General features: G+C 40.8%; 1 protein-coding gene across 1 annotated transcript in view; it reads right to left on the bottom strand.

The window, feature by feature from the left end:
• Positions 1-18179, bottom strand: part of LOC145342571 (BTB/POZ domain-containing protein KCTD19-like) — a 108132-nt gene extending 89953 nt beyond the window's left edge. Inside the window, exons 1-3 of the mRNA XM_080188126.1 lie at positions 17889-18179; positions 11216-11363; positions 2933-3124 (exon numbers count right to left, since the gene is read on the bottom strand). Of these exons, the coding sequence (XP_080044252.1) occupies positions 2933-3124; positions 11216-11363; positions 17889-18179 (631 nt within the window). The remainder of the gene's footprint in view (positions 1-2932; positions 3125-11215; positions 11364-17888) is intronic.
• Between the last annotated feature and the right edge of the window lie 2810 nt (positions 18180-20989).

Here is a 20989-nt window from a genome sequence, read left to right as displayed (position 1 = left end):
AAAGGTTAAAAAAAAGAGAAGGCAATGGGGAAAAAGTGGGACTAATTGGAAAGCTGTTTCAAAGAACTGGCCTGGACATAATAGGTCTTACGTCTGGTTCCATAATACCACCCAGCCTCAACTTTTACATACAGGTACGAGTAGGATGGGAAAGTGACATTTAAGCTTATCCCCATCTCGGCCTCACTCTGAAGCTGGCTCAGAATTGAGGAGCTCTCCCCCTGGGATATTGCAGCTCCAGAAACTCCTCCCCTCCTGGCCTATCCCTGACTCCGTGATCGCCCCCTACCATGACACTGGGAATTCAACCAAGAGTCAACCACTGCATGTTAGGTGCCAACTCTCAGGGCTGTGAGCTCCGATCACTCGACATTCTTAAAATTTGACCCCATATGATTATCTGACATTAAAAGGAGGGTGAACAGAAATAAGAAAGCTTAATCCTTCCTGCAATGGCTGTTACTCAGCTTAGAACTGAATCTCACAAACCAAAAAGATCCTTGGGTTAACCCTTAGTCTGAAGTGAAGTATGTTGATGTAAAATTAGCCTCAACACTCCTAAATCAAAGAGCAAACTCATTTGTGGTTTATGTTGCTTCTTTCAGTGATGACACCTACGCATGCATATTTGTGAATGCCATGAGAGCTATTTTTGGTTCTAATGGTCCCCATAACAAAATAGCCATATCGACATTGAGTTTAGTATCACTTGAATTAAAAATTGACACTTCATCCAGTGTCAAGAAAAGTCACCATGGTCGCTAACCTTTATAAAGATCCTAGGATCAGTGAGCCTTTCTAAGACAGAAAGGGTAAGGAGAGAAAATCAAACTGGAAATTGGAAAAGAAAATGAAAAATAGCAGATTGATCATAGATTTTTAACAATACTGGAGAGCAATGTAATTAGTAAGCATTAATTCTTGCGAGGAACAAAAGAACAGATGTCAACAATGAATGTGCAGCCTCACATCACTTGGGATGAATCACATAAGGATTGCAAACAGGAATTTTCAAACATATGAAAATGATGGAAAAGAACAGATCAGTTGATCTATTGAGCTTGTCGTACACAAACATGTTGAAATTAAGTATACTGACCCCCAAAGAGTTGCAATCTCCTAGACCCAAGGCTGACTCACTCACAATTTGATTTGAATCTAATTGAGTTTCTGTTGCCAACCAAAGAAAGAAGTAACATTCTGAGAATGTAAGCATTGTATTTTATCCTATGTTTAAAATCTCTGCAGTCTCTAACATGACTGGTCATACCATCCTTGTCTCACATTTTTCCTGCAGTCCAGCTCTACAGGTTCCACTCACCTATCCAATTATAGTCAAACATCTCTACTCAATGGCTTTTCTTCTTACCCCCATAAAAAAAATCCAAGAAGTTTCCCAAGAATTCACACAGAGTCACTTTTTCCATATCTACATGCTGCTTCTTCCCCAAAAAAGGTCAGTTTACACAAGCATACCAACATCACCCAGTCCTTCCTCTGAAACACATCTTCCAATTCCTCTACCATCTCCATGCAGTCAGACTTCTGCCCAATATCCAATCTTGAATAATCTGCATCTTCCTCCAGCTCAACACTAGGAAAACTGAATTGAGGGTATTTTTATACCCTCAGAACCAACTATGTCGGCCAGTGTTTTCTGTTGAACTGCGCTCCACATTATCAAGATCTTGTTTGACACTAAATCAAGCTTCCACATCCATATTATCTCCTTGATACAAAGATTGTCCCCCTGCTGTTGAAATCATTTATAGACAGAGGACATATAAAATTAACATGCCTCAAAAAGGCGAGAAATTAAAATACTTCCCCACGGAATATTGGAACATTCCCCGCTGAAGATTGGAGAATGGCAAATGTTGTGCCTTTGTTCAAAAAGGAAAAAGTAAGTTTGCAAATGGCACCAAGATTGGTGGCATAGTGGACAGTGAAGAAAGTTATCTCCAATTGCAACAGGATCTTGATCAATTGGGCAAGTGAGCTGACGAATGGCAGATGGAGTTTAATTTAGACAAATGCGAAGTGATGCATTTTGGTAGATTGAACCAGGACAGGACTTTGTTAATCACAGGGCATTGGGGAGAGTTACAGAACAAAGAGATCTGGGATATATGTTCATATTTCCTTGAAGGTGGAGTCACAGGTGGACAAAGTGGTGAAGAAGGCATTCGGCATGCTTGGTTTCATTGGTCAGAACATTGAATACAGGAGTTGGGATGTCTTGGTGAAGTTATACAAGACATTGGTAAGGCCACACTTGGGAATACTGTGTGCAGTTCTGTTCACCCTATTATAGAAAGGATATTATTAAACTAGAAAGGCTGCAGAAAAGATTTATTAGGATGCTACGGGGCTTCATGGATTGAGAGGCTGAATAGACTGGGACTTTTTCCTCTGGAGTGTAGGAAGCTGAAGGGTGATCTTATAGAGGTTTATAAAATAATGAGGGGCATAGACAAGGTAGATTGTCAATATTTTTTCCGAAAGGTAGGGGAGTCTAAAACTAAAGGGCATAGGGTTAAGGTGAGAGGGGAGAGATACAAAAGTGTCCAGAGGGGCAATTGGAACAAGCTGCCAGAGGTAGTAGTAAAGGCGGGTACAATTTTATCTTTTAAAAAGCATTTAGATAGTTACATGGGTACGATGGGTATTGAGGGATATGGGCCAAATGCGGGCAATTGGATTAGCTTAGGGGTTTTAAACAAAAAGGATGGCATGGACAAGTTGGGCCGAAGGGCCTGTTTCCATGCTGTAAACCTCTATGACTCTATGTAAATAATGGACACAGATCCCCCTAATACTCAATTAACTTAAGATTTCAGTAACAGCAAATATTTGGTCAAAGAGAGAACATTTACAAGTTGTTTCTGATTAAAAAGCGGTATCAATATGTCACAAATGATCATTAAACTACCTATATATCGGAAATTAGTCCATCCAATTTCTATCAGGACAACTCCTTCACATAGCCACAGCAGATTATCATCAGTGATTAAAGTAGGGTATTTCTTCACTAGGTCTAAAGGAAGAAAATACCAGTGCACCTCTTCTTCAGTGTCCAACAGTGGTGTGTCTATCAGTCCTAATGGAGCTTTATCAGGTAATCCTGAAACAAAAAGAAAATATAGTCTTGACTTTCTTGAAACAAAAATGTATTTTCTGCTGGCACTTACCACATTCCAAAATATTTACAAATTTTGTCAAATACCTTCCCTGGGGGTGCAATGAATGAATGTGTCACAGGGATGTAGTATGGAGTTGAAGGGGCTACTATTGTCTCAAGTTGGCTCCTGTTGTGTTGAATTTGTTGATTTAGCTTTTGACTTGCTTACTCTTTGTAAAACCAGAAAGACAATTCTAGGCAAACTGACTTACTAAATGAAGGCACTGCCAGCAAAACACAAAGTTGACAGGATAACAATATGACTTTCTAACTATTTTAAAACTTAGTTGATAAGAGTGGCTATTAGAAGTGATTTTATTTAATATAGTAACAGAGATGTCAACATGGTTGCAATTGTGGCCTTGTACTTGTGCACAAATTAGCATTAAGGTACACACATTCTACAACTCACGAAAAATATTCCAGTTCACCTGCATTGTTCAGATGGTGCTTTTATGTATTGTATGTCCTGACTGGCTTGCTATACTTCGCAATGCATTATGGAATTGCAGGACCCACATCTTTCGTTAGTTCAACTGCTGAACCAATTAAAAAACAAACAATTGCAATGTTAATCACGTCCTGGCCCTACATGCAAAATTCCCTCTGAAATCAAGAAAGAGTTCACAAGCTTAAGAAAAAAGAAAGAATCCCTCAGAGAAGCAATGTCCTTCCCTTGAAAGTTTTAAGTTTTTAAATATTTTAAAACAAAGAGCAGTCATGTTGCTGGTGAGCCCACCAAAATCCAGAAAGCACAGGAACCTCACAGCACAGAAAGCTGACAGTTGCAGTGACAACATGAAGTTAAAACAAAGCAAAAGGTTCCAGCTCTTAAAGCAGTAACCACAAGAAGAAACAAATGGCTAAGCACAGGCAAATTAGAAGAGACCCCAGATTGAGGATCTGGGTCAAGGATCAAGGTTCAAAGGCACGAAGACCCAGAAAAGAGGGTGGCAAAAGACACCAGTGAGGAGAACAAAAGAACTGCAAAATAGAAGCAAGTCAACAATAAAGTTTAATACCTTCAGAGGTTTAATGCTGCCCAAGAAGCCAAGCATTAAGTTGTATGAACAAATTGTATCAATGACGTGTTAAGCTGGAGGCCTGCATTTCAGCAAAATTGACTTGAGTCAAGCTTATATACAGATGAATGTGGACAAGATGTCACAGGGACCTCTGACAATCAAGAAAGACTTGTTTCAATATTGAAGATTGCCATTTGGTATCACCTCAGCATTGTTTCAAAGAGCAATGGATCAGATCCTGAGTGGACTGAGCAGAGTCCAGTGTTATCTGGATGATATCCCAGTCACTGGAAGAGATGAAGATGAACATCTTCGGAATTTGGATGCCACTCTTAAGAGATTGCAAGACTTTGATCCGAGACTCCAGGACATGTGAATTTTTCCAATCCTCCACTGAGTATTTGCAATATGTGATTGACACCACTGACCTTTACAAATCTCCTTCAAAGGTTTTTACATTGGCACCTGCAGCTCAGAATATTAATCAGCTGGACTCCTTCCTAGGATTGTTAAACTCTTACAGAAGATTTCTTCCAAACTTGGCAACATTCTGAAACCATGGCACAACCTTGTGTCAAAACAAGAAGTCGAAGTGTTCGGATCAATGCAATCAGCCAAAGAAGTGTTACCAAATCTGAAGTCCCTACCAATTTTGATCCTACTTTACCCCCTACAGTTATATGGATCCTCGTGTGGTGTAGGAGTGGTGGTCTCCCACATCATGCCATCGGGTGAAGAAAGATGCAAGGACAAATGGAATGGTGGGAAAGCAATCAAAGCATTGAATTTCCACCAAGAACAAGGAGTTTTGGTTAGGAATTACTCCACAGGAGAGAAATGGGTTCCTGCCACAATCATTGAAGAGACTGGACCTGACACTTATAGGGCCCTATTTTACCATTTTGATTCTAAGTGCTGGGCAGACTTGAAATTGGGAGTGTTCCAGATCCAACTTAGGCAGATCAGACCCATTCTCAGCTGCCCCATACACACACTGCCTGAAAAAATATCAGCAATTCTGAATCACGCTGCAGAAGCCTGTGGGCAGGGTTTTATGCGCCCAAAACTCTGCAGCACGCACAGAAGATAGAATGCGGTTTGCCTGCCACATCCCTCCCAGGCCGGTTAATGCCTCCCCCTGGCCCCCAGACATTGCCCCACCCCCACAACATTAGACCCCCTTACCTCTCCGCCACCCAGATTGATTGCAGGCCCCTCCTTCCCATTCCTGTCCACTGATCTCAGGCAGAATGACAGCAAGCACCCCTTCTCCCTCTCTGACCACAAGCAGAGTGGCAGTGGACTCCCACTTCCCCTTCGATGATCTCAGGCAGGGTGGCAGTGGACATCCCCCCTTCCTCTTCACTGATCACTGGCAGAGTGGCAGCGAACCCCACCTACACCTCCCCCCCACCGATCTCATGCACAGTGCTTTGGACCCCACACTGCCAAACACAGTGGTAATGGGGGAAGTGCGGTGCAGCACATTAAATCAACTTAAATGCATGGTAAAACACGGAGGCTGGCACGGATCACAATACTCACTTCACGTCTGACTTTACCAAGTTTTCGTTCCCAAAAACGGGAGCAACTTGATGATAAAATCGGGCCCGTACTGTCCAGACCAGGGCTGACACTGGAAATTGGAACTTGCTAAGAGTCCACGTTCAACCATACAAAAATCCTGACATGAACTTTCCTGCAACCCCAATAGATAGTACTGATCAAAGCAACACCTTGTCTACAGATCAGACACCATGGCAACCTCTAGCACCAGTTAAACCCATTGCTGATGTTCATGGGAAGGCAAAACTCAGAGGTTACGCCAGTGCAAAGACGGTCAAAGGTTTTTGTCAACTGTTCCGAGAGCAATAACTTTCAAACTTATTAGTAGTGATTGACTTATTGATTATTGAACTTGTTGAAGATGTTTAATTTAATGGAAGAGGAAAGGTTAAGTATTTGTATTAACTTATAGAAGCTCTGCTGTATTAAAATATTTGATGGAAATTGCAGCATAAATCCCTACCATGGGAAACAGGCACAGAAGCAGCAGCCATGCACATGCAACTATAAATAAAGCCCCTGTTGTTTTAAATTCTCCATGGTCCCTAACATCATTTGCCAATATACCCACCATGGTACCCACATGTTTCAGAATCATGGGAATGAGTGGAAGAAAATTGTGAAAAACAGATACTGGTATGTGATTGTTCATGAATGCAGATATAACTAATGAAATGTGGGAAAGATCAAAATTCTTCTGGCATAATAGAATAATAGTAATTTATGTGGCAAAATAAGTGCCACCTTGGCTGCACTGGCCTTGGGTTCAACTTTCTTCTTCGGTTTGATCACATAATGGAAGATAAACCGGTGTATGAAATAATACATCACTGTCAAGTGATGTCGCCCTTTAAATGATATGTCAAACTGAAGTCCCATCCCTCTCTTCAAGGAGACATGAGAGAGATTCAAAGGTTATATGTTGAGAGCAGGAGTTCACATGACCAATATTTTTCCCCCAATCAATGCTACCAATAACAGATTTCACCGACATTGTATGATCAGATAAAGTCAATATGTTTACGCAAGAGAAATCTTGTTTGACATGTTTATTAGGGGTTTATGTGGATGTATGCAGTAATGTAGATAAAGGGACCCTGTATTAAGGAATTTGAATTTCCAAATGGCATTTTATAAGATGCAACACCAAAGGTTCAGACTCATGGAGTTGGAGGTGATATATTAGTATTGAAAAAGGATTGGTTAAAGGACAGGAAGCTAAGAGCGTTTATTTAATTTTATTAGCATCACAGGTAGGCTTACATTAACACTGCAATTAAGTTACTATGAAAATCCCCGCGTCACCACACTCCGACATCTGTTCAGGTACACTGAGGGAGAACTTAGCATGGCCAATGCACCTAACCATCACATCTTTTGGACTGTGGGAGGAAATTGGGGCACCTGGACGAAACCCATGCAGACACAGGAAAAATGTGCAAACTCCGCACAGACAGTGACCCAAGCCAGGAATTGAAGCTGAGTCCCTGACCCTGTAAGACAACAGAGCTTTCCACTGTACCACTCCATTGTGCCACCATGCCACGTAAATTGGACATTTTCAGAAGTCTGAAGACTGTGATTAGTGGAATGCTACAACAATCTTAAGAAAAAGGAGCAGGAGTAGGCCATCTAGCCCTTCAAGCCTGCCCCACCATTCAATAAGATCATGGCTGATCTGTAGTGGATCAGTTCCACTTTCCCGTTTTCTCCCCATAACCCTTAATTCCCTTATCTATCAGAAATCTATCTACCTGAGACTTAAATATATTCAACAAGGTAGCCTCCACCACTTCAATGGGTAGAGAATTCCAGAGATTCACCACCCTTTGAATGAAGAAGTTCCTCCTCAACTCCGTTCTAAAGTGCCCCCCCCGCCCCCGCTTATTTTAAGACTGTTCTGTTTTCCTTTCTAAGCGGGAAGAATCTCTCTACCTCTACCTTATCTAGCCCCTTAATTATCTTATATGTCTCTATAAGATCCCCCCTCAGCCTTCTAAACTCTAACGAGTACAGGCCCAGTCTATTCATCAATCTCTCCTTGTAATCTAACCCCCTCATCTCTGGCATCAGCCTGGTGAACCTTCTCTGTACTCCCTCCAAGGCCAATATATCCTTTCGCAAATAAGGGGGCCAAAACTGCACACAGTACTCCAGCTGTGGCCTCACCAGTGCCCTGTACAGTTGCAGCGACCTCCGTGCTTTTATATTCTATCCCCCTCGCTATAAAGGCCAACATTCCATTCGCCTTCTTGATCACCTGCTGCACTTGCAGACTAAGTTTTTGCGATTCGTGCACAAGGACCCCCAGGTCCCTCTGCACTGTAGCATGCTGCAGCTTTTCACCCTTTAAATAATAATCCCTCCTACTATTATTTCTACCAAAGTGGATAACCTCACATTTGCTAACGTTATACTCCATCTGCCAGGTCCTGCCCAGTCAGCCTATCCAGATCTCTCCGCGCCCTCCACGCAATTCGCTTTTCCACTCATCTTCATGTCATCAGCAAATTTTGTTACCCTACACTCAGCCCCCTCCTCCAGATCATCTATGTAAATGGTAAACAGTTGAGGCGCCAGCACCAATCCCTGCGGCACGCCACTAGTCACCAACTGCCAACCAGAAAAGCACCCATTGATTCCAACTCTCTGCTTCCTGTTAGATAACCAATCCTCAATCCATGCTAACACTTTACCCCCAATTCTGTGTACCCTAACCTTCTGCAGCAACCTTTTGTGAGACACCTTATCGAACACCTTCTGGAAATCTAAAAACACTACATCCACCCGGTTCCCCTCTGTCTACCGCACTAGTCACATCCTCATAGAAATCCAATAAATTTGTTAAACATGACTTCCCCTTCACGAATCCATACTGTGTCTGCTTGATCAAGCCGTTCTCTTCTAGGTGTCTTGCTATTTCTTCTTTGATGATGGATTCTAGCATTTTTCCAACTACGGACGTTAAGCTAACCAGCCTATAATTCCCTGCCTTTTGTCTGCTACCTTTTTTAAACAGTGGCGTAACATTAACCATTTTCCAACCCTCCAGCACTTCACCAGAGTCCAGCGAATTTTGATAAGTAATTACTAAGGCATCTGCTACTACTTCTGCCATTTCTTTCAGAACCCTGGGATGCATTCCATCCAGACCCAGGGACTTGTCTACCTTCAGTCCCGTTACTCTACCAAGCACTACCTCTCTAGTGACAGTAAGTGCATTAAGGACCTCATCTCCTACCATCCCTCTATCTTTAATATTCAGTAAGCTATTTGTGTCCTGCTCCGTGAAGACCGAACAAAAAACTTATTTAAAGCCTCAGCCATCTCCTCATTACCCACCGCTAAATCCCCCCTCTCATCCTCCAAGTGTCCAATATTCACTCTAGCCAGTCTCCTCTTCTTTATATGTTAGTGAAAGTTTTTACTATCATTTTTTATATTTAGAGCTAGTTTAGCTTCATACTCTATCTTTCCTTTCTTTATCGCTTTTAGTCATTCTTTGTTGGTTTTTAAATCTTTCCCAATCTTCTAATTCCCCACTATTTTTAGCCGCTCTGTACACATCGGCTTTTAATACTCTCCTTTATTTCCTTCGATAACCACACCTGGTTATCCCTTCTCTTACTGCCCTTCTTTACCATCGGAATATATTTCTGCTGAGTACCAAAAAAGATCTCCTCAAAATTCCTCCACAGTTTGTCAGCTGTCCTACCAACCAATCTGCGCCCCCAATCTACATACGCCAATTCCACCCTCATCTTATCATACTCCCCTCTGTTCAAACAGAGGACACTGGTTTGGGACCCTACTATCTCATCCTCCATCTGCATCAGAAATTCAACCATACTATGGTCACTCGTCCCAAGAGGATCCCTCACAAGCAGATCCCTAATTCTACCTGCCTTGTTACACAGTACCAGATCTAACATAGCTCGCTCCCTCGTAGGTTCCGTTACATACTGTTCAAGGAAACTATCCCGACAGCATTCCAAGAACTCTTCCTCAAGCCCACCGCGTCCGACTTGAGTCAACCAATCAATATGCAGGTTATAATCCCCCATAATTATCGCCGTTCCGTTTCTGCACAAATTATTTGCTTGTTTATAGCCCGCCCCACCTCAAAATTGTTATTTGGGGGCCTACAGACCACACCCACCAGTGACCTTCTCCCCTTACTATTCCTTATCTCCACCCACAACAATTCCACGTTTTGCTCTTTGGACCCTATATCTTCTCTTACTACCGTCCTGATATTATCCTTTATTAACAGAGCTATCCCACCTCCTTTTTCTTCCTGTCTATCCTTCCTAAATGTCTAATCAATGCTGGGCCTCAGCTATTTACAATCCATATTATGACTGCCTTAGACAAAGAGACAGAGAATAATGTATTCAAGTTTGCTGACAATATAATGCTCAAAGGAAATGCAAGCTGCAAAGAAGACAGTCTGCAAAGAGATGCAGGCTGGTTAAGCGAGTGGGCAACAAGGAACAGGAATAGGCCATTCAAACACTGGAACCCGCTCTGCCATTTAATTCTATCATGGCTGATCTGATAATAACCTCAAATCTGCCTACCCTCGATAACTTATTACCCCCTTGCTTACTAATAATCTATATTGTATGATCAGATAAAGTCAATATGTTCACGCAAGAGAAATCTTGTTTGACACATTTATTAGTTTATGTGGATATATGCAGTAGTGTAGATAATGGGACCCAGTATTAAGGAATTCGAATTTCCAAAAGGCATTTTATAAGATGCAACGCACAAGGTTCAGACTCATGGAGTTGGAGGTCTGCCTTAAAACTATATGAAGACTCTGCTTCCAGCACCATTTTAAGAAGGGTTTCAAAGACCCATGGCCCGCAGCAAAAAGATTTCACCTAATGGGTGACTCCTTATTTTTAAACAGTGACCTCTAGTTCTAGTAGTGTGGGAAAAGTGTGAAGTTATTCACTTGGTACCAAGAATAGGAAAGCAGAGTATTTTTTAAAAGGAGTGAAACTTATAAACGAGAAGGACTTTCTTTATTCAAATGGTAGTAAATCTTTGGAATTCGCTATCCATTCTTGAATACTATTAATGCTGAAATAGACAAACTTTTGGTCTCCAAGTAAAACAAAGAATATGGGGAGCGGGCAGCAAAGTGGAATTGGAACTGAAGAGCAGCCATGATTGTACTGTATGGCAGAGCAATGCTCAACAAGCTTACATGGACAATCCAGTTCCTATTTCTTATGTTCTTATAACAAAAGTGACTGCATTTCAAAGTAATTTATCTGAAGTACTCCAAGTCGATTGGTACAAGATATTATCTAAATACATGATCTTTCTTTAATATCACCAGAAATTAACAACTATTTCACTGTTTAAACAACTGATGTGTACTGACAAAAAAAATTCTAAAAATATTCATCTTTCTGAAGGTTTTAACAACCTGTGAATGCTGGACTTTTAATTTGGAACTCAGAAGGTTTACTATTGCATCTTGTTCTCCAATAATTCCTACTTGCTCTTTTAGTAACTGGTACATCTTCAGGTCGTATGCGCAAATGATGCTTACTTTCTTTCATGTTATCCAAAGCCTATTAAAATAAAGTTTGAATCAGTACATCTTACACAATTTGTTTGTCACAATATATATTCCTGCAAAATTACTAGTCTAATCTCTTGTAATTAACAGTATTTTTTCCCCCTTCCTCACATTTTCATCCACCGCATCATACCATTCCAGAGCTGAGAAGTCAAACAAATGATCTGCTCTCAGATCTCTGTCAATGTTACTCACTAATCAGTAAAAACAATCCAAGCAGCTCAGAAAAAATACAAACCCAAAAATACAGACAAGATTGGAAACTTAAGTGATAAATCTGACAGAAAACCATGCCCTACTATTGCATGGTACTTCAATACTGTTATAGAGCCCAATGCTTGTGGTTTCCATGGAAAGACATGCTTAATGGAGATGAGACATTCAGAGTAACTTTGGTTACATGGTGGCAACAGGGAACTGTAGCATTTATCACTGACATCAATAAATAGAAAACTGCATGCATATGTTCTCAATTTTCTAATACATGTTACTAGCATGTGCAATTCCATCACCTGTAGATGCTTGAAAAATGAAAATGAGAAAGCTGTATCATAATTGATTGTGCTCCTGATGAGATAACAGGGAATGTGGTGAGGGTAATTCAGCTAACGTGGTGTACATGGATTCCCAAAAGATGTTTGATGAAATGCCACATAATTGACTTGGTAGGAAAGCTGTTACAAAGTTGGCTGTGTAACAGGGAACAGAAAAACTAGGGTGGCATAGTGGTTAGCACTGCTGTGTCACAGCTTTAGGGAGCCAGGTTCGATTTAAGCCTTGTACGTGTGGGGTTCCTCAGGGTGCTCTGGCTTCCTCCCTCAATCCAAAGATGAATAAGTTAGGTAACTTCTCCAGAGAAGAAATGCACAAAGTTACAGGATTAGGGCAGAGAGAAGGTCCCAAGTGGGATGCCCTTTCAGCGAGCGTGTTTTCTATACCATAAGGATTCTATTCTATGGTTCTAAAATAGTAGTGACGAACAGATAATTTTCAGATTGAAACAAAATATACAATGGATTTCCATAAGCATCTCTACAAGGACCACTGCTTAATGGACCTCGATCTACATTAGTGACTAAAAAGAAACCTTAGGTCAGCATTTAAGAACATAAGAACATAAGAAATAGGAGCAGGAGTAGGCCATCTAGCCCTTCAAGCCTGCCCCGCCATTCAATAAGATCATGGCTGATCTGAAGTGGCTCAGTTCCACTTTCCCGCTTTCTCCCCATAACCCTTAATCCCCTTGCCTACCAAAAACCTATCTACCCGTGTCCTAAATATATTTAGCGAGGTAGCCTCCACCACTTCAACGGGCAGAGAATTCCAGAGATTCACCACCCTTTGAGTGAAGAAGTTCCTCCTCAACTCTGTTCTAAACTACACCCCCCCCTTATCTTGAGGCTGTGCCCTCTAGTCCTGCTGTCCTTTCTGAGTGGGAAGAACCTCTCCACCTCTACCCTATCCATCCCTTTCATCATCTTATATGTCTCAATGAGATCTCCCCTCATTCTTCTAAACTCTAACGAGTACAAGTCTAGTTTATTCAGCCTCTCCTCATAGCTCAACCCCCTCAACTCCGGTATCAGCCTAGTGAACCTCCTCTGCACTCCCTCCAAGGCCAAAATATCCTTGCGCAAGTGCGGTGACCAAAACTGCACACAGTACTCCAGCTGCGGCCTCACCAGTGCCCTGTACAGTTGCAGCAAGACCTCCCTACTTCTATATTCAATCCCCCTCGCTATGAAGGACAGCATCCCATTTGCCTTCCTGACCACCTGCTGCACCTGTAGGCTGGGTTTTTGCGACTCATGCACAAGGACCCCCAGGTCCCTCTGCGCCGTAGCATGCTGCAGCTTTTCGCCCTGTAAGAAGTTGTCCTTCCTACTATTATTCCTGCCAAAGTGGATAACCTCACACTTGCCAACATTGTATTCCATCTGCCAGGTCCTTGCACACTCACTCAGCCTATCTAGATCCCTCTGCAGACTTTCCACACCCTCCGCACAATTTGCTGTTCCACTTATCTTTGTGTCATCAGCAAATTTTGACACCTTACACTCGGCTCCCTCCTCCAGATCATCTATATAAATGGTAAATAGCTGAGGCCCCAGCACCGATCCCTGGGGCACTCCACTAGTCACCAACCGCCAATCCGAATAGCACCCATTGACACCCACTCTCTGCCTCCTATTTGACAGCCAATCCCCTATCCACGCTAACACCTTACCCCCAACTCCATGCCCCCGAACCTTCTGTAACAACCTTTTGTGCGGCACCTTATCAAAGGCCTTCTGAAAATCGAGAAACACCACATCCACCGGTTCCTCTCTATCCACCGCACTAGACACATCCTCATAGAATTCCAATAAATTCACCAATAAATTTTCCGGGCCCCTGCAGCATTTTTTCTGGTGGTGGAAGCAATTTGCCATTGGCCTCCAGCATGATTTTCCAGACCTGCCATAGTCAATAGCTATCTGCAATGCTCACTGGCTGCATCTCCGGAGAAGCCGCCATGCATGGGGGCACGGACTGGGGGGGCTTTCAACTTCAGCAGGAGCAGAGGATCCTGTCGGCAGGAAGTGACAGAAAATCCCAACCTCAGACTTGGACGTATAGGATATAATGTGGCACTATCAACATGCTAAATCGGACAGATTTTGAACAGATCAAGCAACTCAAAACTGGACATCCATGAGGTGCTGTGCATCACTGGCAGCAGAACTATATTCAACCACAATGTGTACCCTCATACCGAATCATACGGTGCAGAAATGGCCTTTCGGCTCATTGAGTCTGCGCCAACATGCGAGAAACACCTGAACTCCCATCTTCCAGCATTCCGCCCATAATCTTGAATGTTGTGATGTGCCAAGTGCTCATCCAGGTACTTCTTAAAAGGACGTGAGGCAACCCGCCTCTACCACTCTCCCAGGCAGCACATTCCAGACCATCACCAATCTCTGGGTAAAAACATTTTCCCTCACATTCCCCAAACCTCCTGTCTTTCACCTTGAACCTATGTCCTTTTGTGACTGATCCTTCAACTAAGGGGAACAGCTGCTCCTTATCCACTCTGTCCACGTCCCTCAAAGTCTTGCACACCTCAATCAGGTTACCATCCCTCATTCTTCTTTGCTCCAATAAAAACAACCCAAGCCTATCCTATCTCTCTTCATAACTTAAATGTTCTATCCCAAGCAGTATCCTGGTGAATCTCCTGTGCACTCTCTCCAGTGACATCACAGCCTTCCTATAATGTGGCAACCAGAACTGTAGAGTAATACACTAGTTGTGGCCTCACTAAAGTTCTATACAACTCCAACATGGCTTCCCTGCTTTTGTAATCTATGCCTCAAGTGTCCTATATGACTTTTTTACCACCCTACTGACATGTCCTTCTGCCTTCAGAGATCTGTGGACAAACACACAGGAGGACAAGGGAATCAACCCTGGTTCAATGAAGAGAGCAGGTGAGCATGCCAGAAGCAGTACCAGGCATAACTAACAATCAGATGTCTATCCAGTGGAATAGATGCTCTCCTTCAGGAGTTTCTCCAATAGCTTCCCTACCACTGACATGAGACTCACTGGTCAGTAGTTCCCTGGCTTATCTCTACAACCCTTCTTAAATAGTGGAACCACATTAGCTGTTGTCCAATCATTTGGCACCTCCGCTATGACCACAGAAGAACTGAAAATTTGGGTCAAAGCCCCTGCAACTTCCTCCCTTGCCTCCCAGAGCAACCTAGGGCACAATTCATCTGGACCTGGATATTTATCCACTTTTAAGGCTGCTAGCACCTCCAATACCTTGCCCTTCCCCATGTCAATTTGCTCAAGAACCTATCTTCCACTCCACCATCACCAGAAAGCCAGTAGATCAACCCTGGGTCAATGAAGGGTGCAGGCAGACATGCCAGAAGCAGCACTAGGCATAACTAAAAATTAGACATCTATTGGGTGAAGGTGCAGCACAGGAATACTTGCACGCCAACAGCATAAGCAGCAAATGATAGAGCTAAACTATCCCACAACCAATAGATGAGATCCAAGTTCTGCAATCCTGTCACATCCAGCCATGAATGGTGGTGGACAATTAACCAACTCGCTTCAGAAATATTTCCAATGATAAAAGGAGCTCAACACAGCTGTGCAAGATATATATAGACTGTGATGCAGGTTGAGAAAGTGATTAAAAAGGCAAATAAATCCTGGTTTTTAAAACAAAAACACTGTACCAATCACAATGGCTTATACTTTTTAAAAAGATAATACATGCATTAGAATTAATTTAAAGAATAATAACTAAGCTATTAAGACTGGTTTGTGCAACTGGAAGAAAACAAAAGGAAGACATGATAAAAATTTTCAAAATAATAGATGAGGGTTTTCCTTTGAACGACAATGAAGTGTAATTTGTATTATACAGAAAGCCTATTCTACTTAAATTGAAAATTTTCAATAATTTAGAAATAATGCTTTTCTCTTTTTAAATCTCATTAACCTGAGTCAGTATTTGAGAGTATAAAGAACACTTTAATCTCTCTCGTTACATCACATCAGGACCAGCTCATCTCTCAGGAGGTAAACAATCTTACTGAACAGCATTTGACTTACCACTGACTCTCAAAGTTTGCATGCATGCTTAACTCAAATGCTTATCAATAAAAAATCAATTTATAGAATTTGTTGAAATTTGCTATTGGGTGCTACAATAGCACTCAAAACTAGTGGGTAAGGAAATTATGTTGTGGTAAGCATATACATGTTTTCATGTTTGGCAGATTGACCCTGATTGGTCAAAAATAATGCTTGGCAGTTTGGCTGTCTGGTTTAAATTCCAAACAATGCTTGGCAGTTATTTGTCAGTTAGCATTAACTATTGCATTCTCCATGGTGCACCTCAACCAGAGTCCACTGGTCAAGTCAGCATTTTCTTTTCACAAAGTATCAATTGCTGTTTCCTTTTATACTGGTATTCTTGAAACGTTGTGATAAGTGCAAAACAAAAAGCTTCAACATGTATCTACTTTTCAGTAATACTCAAGGTCCGTACTACCAAATTATTACAAAAATAAGTTTGCCATCCAGCCAACAGTAAAGCTACACCTAGGTAGCTAAATAAGGACTTACATTTTCACAGCAGATACTTCAATGTGAAATGTATTTTCTGTTATATATAAATATATAATGAGCACACATTTACAAACCATATGGATGAGAAAACACCTTAGACAACAAAAATGCAAAATATCAAAAATTATTTTAAAAGTGGCTGCTGCAGACTTCATTGTGCTGTAGTAACAGGTTAATTCCATATTTACAGTATTCCAGACATACGGCAGATCCTACTGGAGGTAAAATAGAATATCCAAATCTTTTGCAACATTAAAACTGTAATATCTGCTGTTTCCAGCAAAGGGATTACATATCAGGGTCCGCCATTGAGTATAATGCTGTTTATTCACAATGCGTTATGAACAGACAGGGGGATAGAAAACAAAAATATAGAAAAACAGATTTGTGAACCTTTATAATCTACTTCCTTGTTCAAGTCTATTTTATATGTCAAATATACAATACTGCTTTTTATCTTAAATCTCCTGTTTTATCACAAACATATTCTGTACTGTAGTGATTCTATTCTATGATTCTTCTATTCTATATTTAACACTAAATGTATAAAAATCATGTTGTGCACCATTTGTCTTAGGAATCTGGAAGAGACAATGAACTCTAAGACCATACTACAAAACTAACTGGTGTCTCTGCTGCAAAACAAGAATAAATCTTTTTTTTTGAAAAAAGGAATGATGCCTATAAATAAGCATATTTTCCAGACACAGGATCAATGTCAAAACAAGCTTAACCACTTTTAATTAAAACTGTGCAGAATCCATCATAAATAATATATTAAATGAAATTATTTTAGCACTGCAATCTAACGTCTGGAACCAATAAGATTTTAAATGTTTTCAGATCCATTTTAAAGTTTATTCTGAAGTATCAGATTACTCCTCAACAATTTTCAAACTTAAAGATACATTGAACCAGCAGAAATCTGCCTGGAATTTACTGCCTAAAAATTTCCATTTCAATGATCAATTTTTTTTAGCAATTATCACGACTCAAAATTCAGGTTGAATGTATTTCAATATAATCTCACAATTAGTCCAATTAATCTTTTTAAATTTATTTTGCATCTCCTGTAGGAATGCTCATTAAAAGTCCAATGTTTTGGCCACATTTGCAGGCTTAAATTCTAATGCTATCACAATCAATGCTTTGTAGATGCTCTCCATGTTGATGACCATGTTAGATGTTTGGTCAAAAGTATATGGTACATTTAGGTGTTTATCTCTGTTTCGAGAGTGTTACCTTTTAATCATCTCTTTTGTAAAGCACTAGAAGTATTGAGAAGTCATTCACTAGAGGAAAGCATACATAAAATATACCAAATTAGATCACAGCTTTGTAATCATGCCCTCCTTTACATATTATCCTTGACCAATACCTGTTGCAAAGATGTCAGACACATTGCTGTTGCTTGTTCATACAACAAACTAATTTCTGAGAGGCAGGAAAAAGATAACTTTGATGTATGCAAAAAATAGTGAACATGACGGAAAGTATATCCATCTCGGTCAATGAAAAGTCTGGCATCTTCAGAATGAACAAGGTTGGAAGCTTCTTGCCATAACACTGAGTCACGGAACTGTAAAAGTTTTGACTTTGGAACTGAAAAGAACCAGCCTCCTACATTGAAACAAAAAGCATCCTCTTCTTGGTAGTCTTCCGATGCCATTATATTTCATCCCTTTTATGGAACAGCTTAAATTAAAAAAAAGGTTATTATTCTTCTAAGATGCAGTACAATTGACTCTTAAGTATGCACTATTCATAATTTATTTTATTTAGAATAGCTTGCAGAAAATAAATTCTTTATTAGACAGACAGAACAATGACTTACTCACTGTAAATCAAAGACATTTTCCTCCTTCCCTCAATGAAGTCAAATATATACAAACAAGCACAGACTCAGAGAGCTTGCACACGAGTAGTGGGAGAAAACACATTCTGAGTGAAACACAGCCAGAATATGGGTATCAGGAATTTGGAGCACCATGGGAATCTGGTGCAGGGGAGAAAGTTGTTTTTTGTTTTTTTCTTTGCTTTCTAACTTAACTCTTAAGAGAGTGGTTTTGCCCTGCTGCAGCAGTAGAAGCGACAAGGGAGAAAGCTGATTGGGGAGCTGTGGATAAGGTCAGGTAAGTATTTACTACTTTTAGCATTTATATTTTCTAAAAGCTTCTGTGGTTTACTATTGTATATTCTGCAGTAATAATGCTAAGCAAAGAAGGGCCCTAGAGTAATTGATTTAAAATGTTTAAGAGGTTAAATCATGACAGGAGAGCTCCTTGTGGGAAGCCAGGAACATTTCCAGCGCCCAGGACCAGGATGCGTGCAGGAAGTGTCTCCTGCAGCTCCTCAAAGTCCAGGATTCATAGCTGAAGCAGTGCTGAGGACAATGGAACATTCACACAACTGAGAGTATCATGACTAGCATGTAGAGAAAGTGAGTCATACTCTACATGTCGAGATGGAATAATTAACCACCAGAATAAGAAGACCAGACAAGCAGTGCTCTGTGGCCATTCCCCTTCAGAACAGATATTCCACTTTGAATACTGTTGGAGGGAAAACAGGGAACAGCCTAAATCATGGCACCATGTATGTTGCACACGAGAGAAGGAGAAAGCATGGGAATGCAATAGTTATAGGTGATTCAATTGTATGGGGAAATAGATAGGTGTTTCTGTGATCACAAATGAGACTCCAGGAGGGTATGATGCCTCCCTGGTACTAGGGTCAGGTATGTCTCAGAGCAGCTATGGACATTCTGGAGAGGGTGAACAGCCAGTAGTTATGGCACATATTGGTATCAATTACATAGGTTTTAAAAAGAATGAGGTTCTAAAAGTTGAATATAGGGAGTTAGAAAGTAAGTTGAAAAGTAGCACTTTAAAGGTGGTGATCTGAGGATTATGACCAGTGCCACATACTAGTCAGATAGAAATACCAGGATATATCAGATGACTAGAAAGATAGTGCATGGGGGAGGGTTCTAGATTCCTAGGACATTGGAATTCATTATGGGAGATGGGATCAGTACAAAATGGATGGATTACACTTGGGCAGGACCAGAACGGATGTCATAGGGCAAATATTTGCTTGTATGGTTGGAGAGGATTAAAATTAAAATGGCGAGGGTAGAAATAGTGTATAGACCCCCCAAACCATAGCCACACTGTAGGAATGTGTATAAATCAGCAAATAATAGGAGCATGTAAAAATAGAGCAATAATTATGAGTGACTTTAATCTTCATGTTGAATGAGTTAATCAAGTTGGGAAAGATAGCTACGACAACAAATTCATGAGCGTCTCAGGGACAAATTCCTAGAGTATATGTCACGGGAACAGGCTATCTTGAATCTGGTAATGAGGTAGGTCTAATAAATGACCTGAGAAAAAGATCCTCTTGGAAATAGTGATCATAACATGATAGCATTTAATATTCAGTTTGACAGTGAGAAACTTAAGTCTGAAACAAATGTGTTTAACTTAAATAAAGGGAATTACAATGAAATAAGTATAGGGTTAGTTAAAGTGGACTGAGTAGATAGATTAAACAGTAAGCAATCAGTGGCAGACATTTAAGATAGCAATTCTCCCAGTAAGGAGAAAAGATTCTAAGAGAGGGATAAACCAACCACGGCTAACCAAGGAAGTTAAGAAAAGTATTAAGTTGAAAGAAAAAGTACATAAAGGAGGTAACAGACGGTGATAGCCCTGAAGACCGGGTTAAATTCAGAATCCAGTAGAGAAAATAAACTACAAGGACAAACTAGCAAGCAGTATAAAAACTGACAATAAGAGTTTCTTTATTTCCCATTATCAAAAGGAAAAGAGAGGTCAAAGTGAACATAGGCCCTTTAGAAAATGATACTGGACATATTACTATGGGGAACAAAAAAAATCAAAGGAGTTAAACAGGTATTTTACATCAGTCTTGACAATGAATGAAACTCGGAACAGACCAGCGAGTCTTTGGAATTCCTTGCTACTAAGGGCCATGGGGGCAGAGTCCTTGTGTATATTTAAGGTTGAGAGAGATAGAATCTTCATCAGTAAAAGAATCATGGGTTGTGGCTAAAGGGCAGGAAAGAGGATGTGAGGAATATCATATCAGCCATGATCCTATTGAAGCAGGCTTGAGGGGCCAAATGGCTTATTCCTGTTTTTATTACTTACAGTCTTAGGATAGTTAACATATGCTTGCAGAAATCATTTAAAACGTTCCTCACAGTTGGTGACGCTCCCCATGTAGGGGGGTATCAACAAATAAGGAGTACAGAAAATATTCAGAGAGTAAGCCTATGATTTAACAGTACCATTCCTGCCGAGTAATAAGGTGCCAGTACAGACATTCCTGATGTGTGGAGGCATCCCTTGTTTGGAATTATGTGTGGACATCCAGCAGAATGCTCCTACAGCGTAGATATGGTTCCCCCATTATTACATGTATTGTGGAACTCAATAAAGCCCCCTTTAG

This window comes from Carcharhinus amblyrhynchos, chromosome 4, assembly GCF_965287045.1.
Source record: "Carcharhinus amblyrhynchos chromosome 4, sCarAmb.v2.hapA, whole genome shotgun sequence".
Classification (NCBI taxonomy): Eukaryota; Metazoa; Chordata; class Chondrichthyes; order Carcharhiniformes; family Carcharhinidae; genus Carcharhinus; species Carcharhinus amblyrhynchos.
This window is presented reverse-complemented; position numbering and strand designations above follow the sequence as displayed.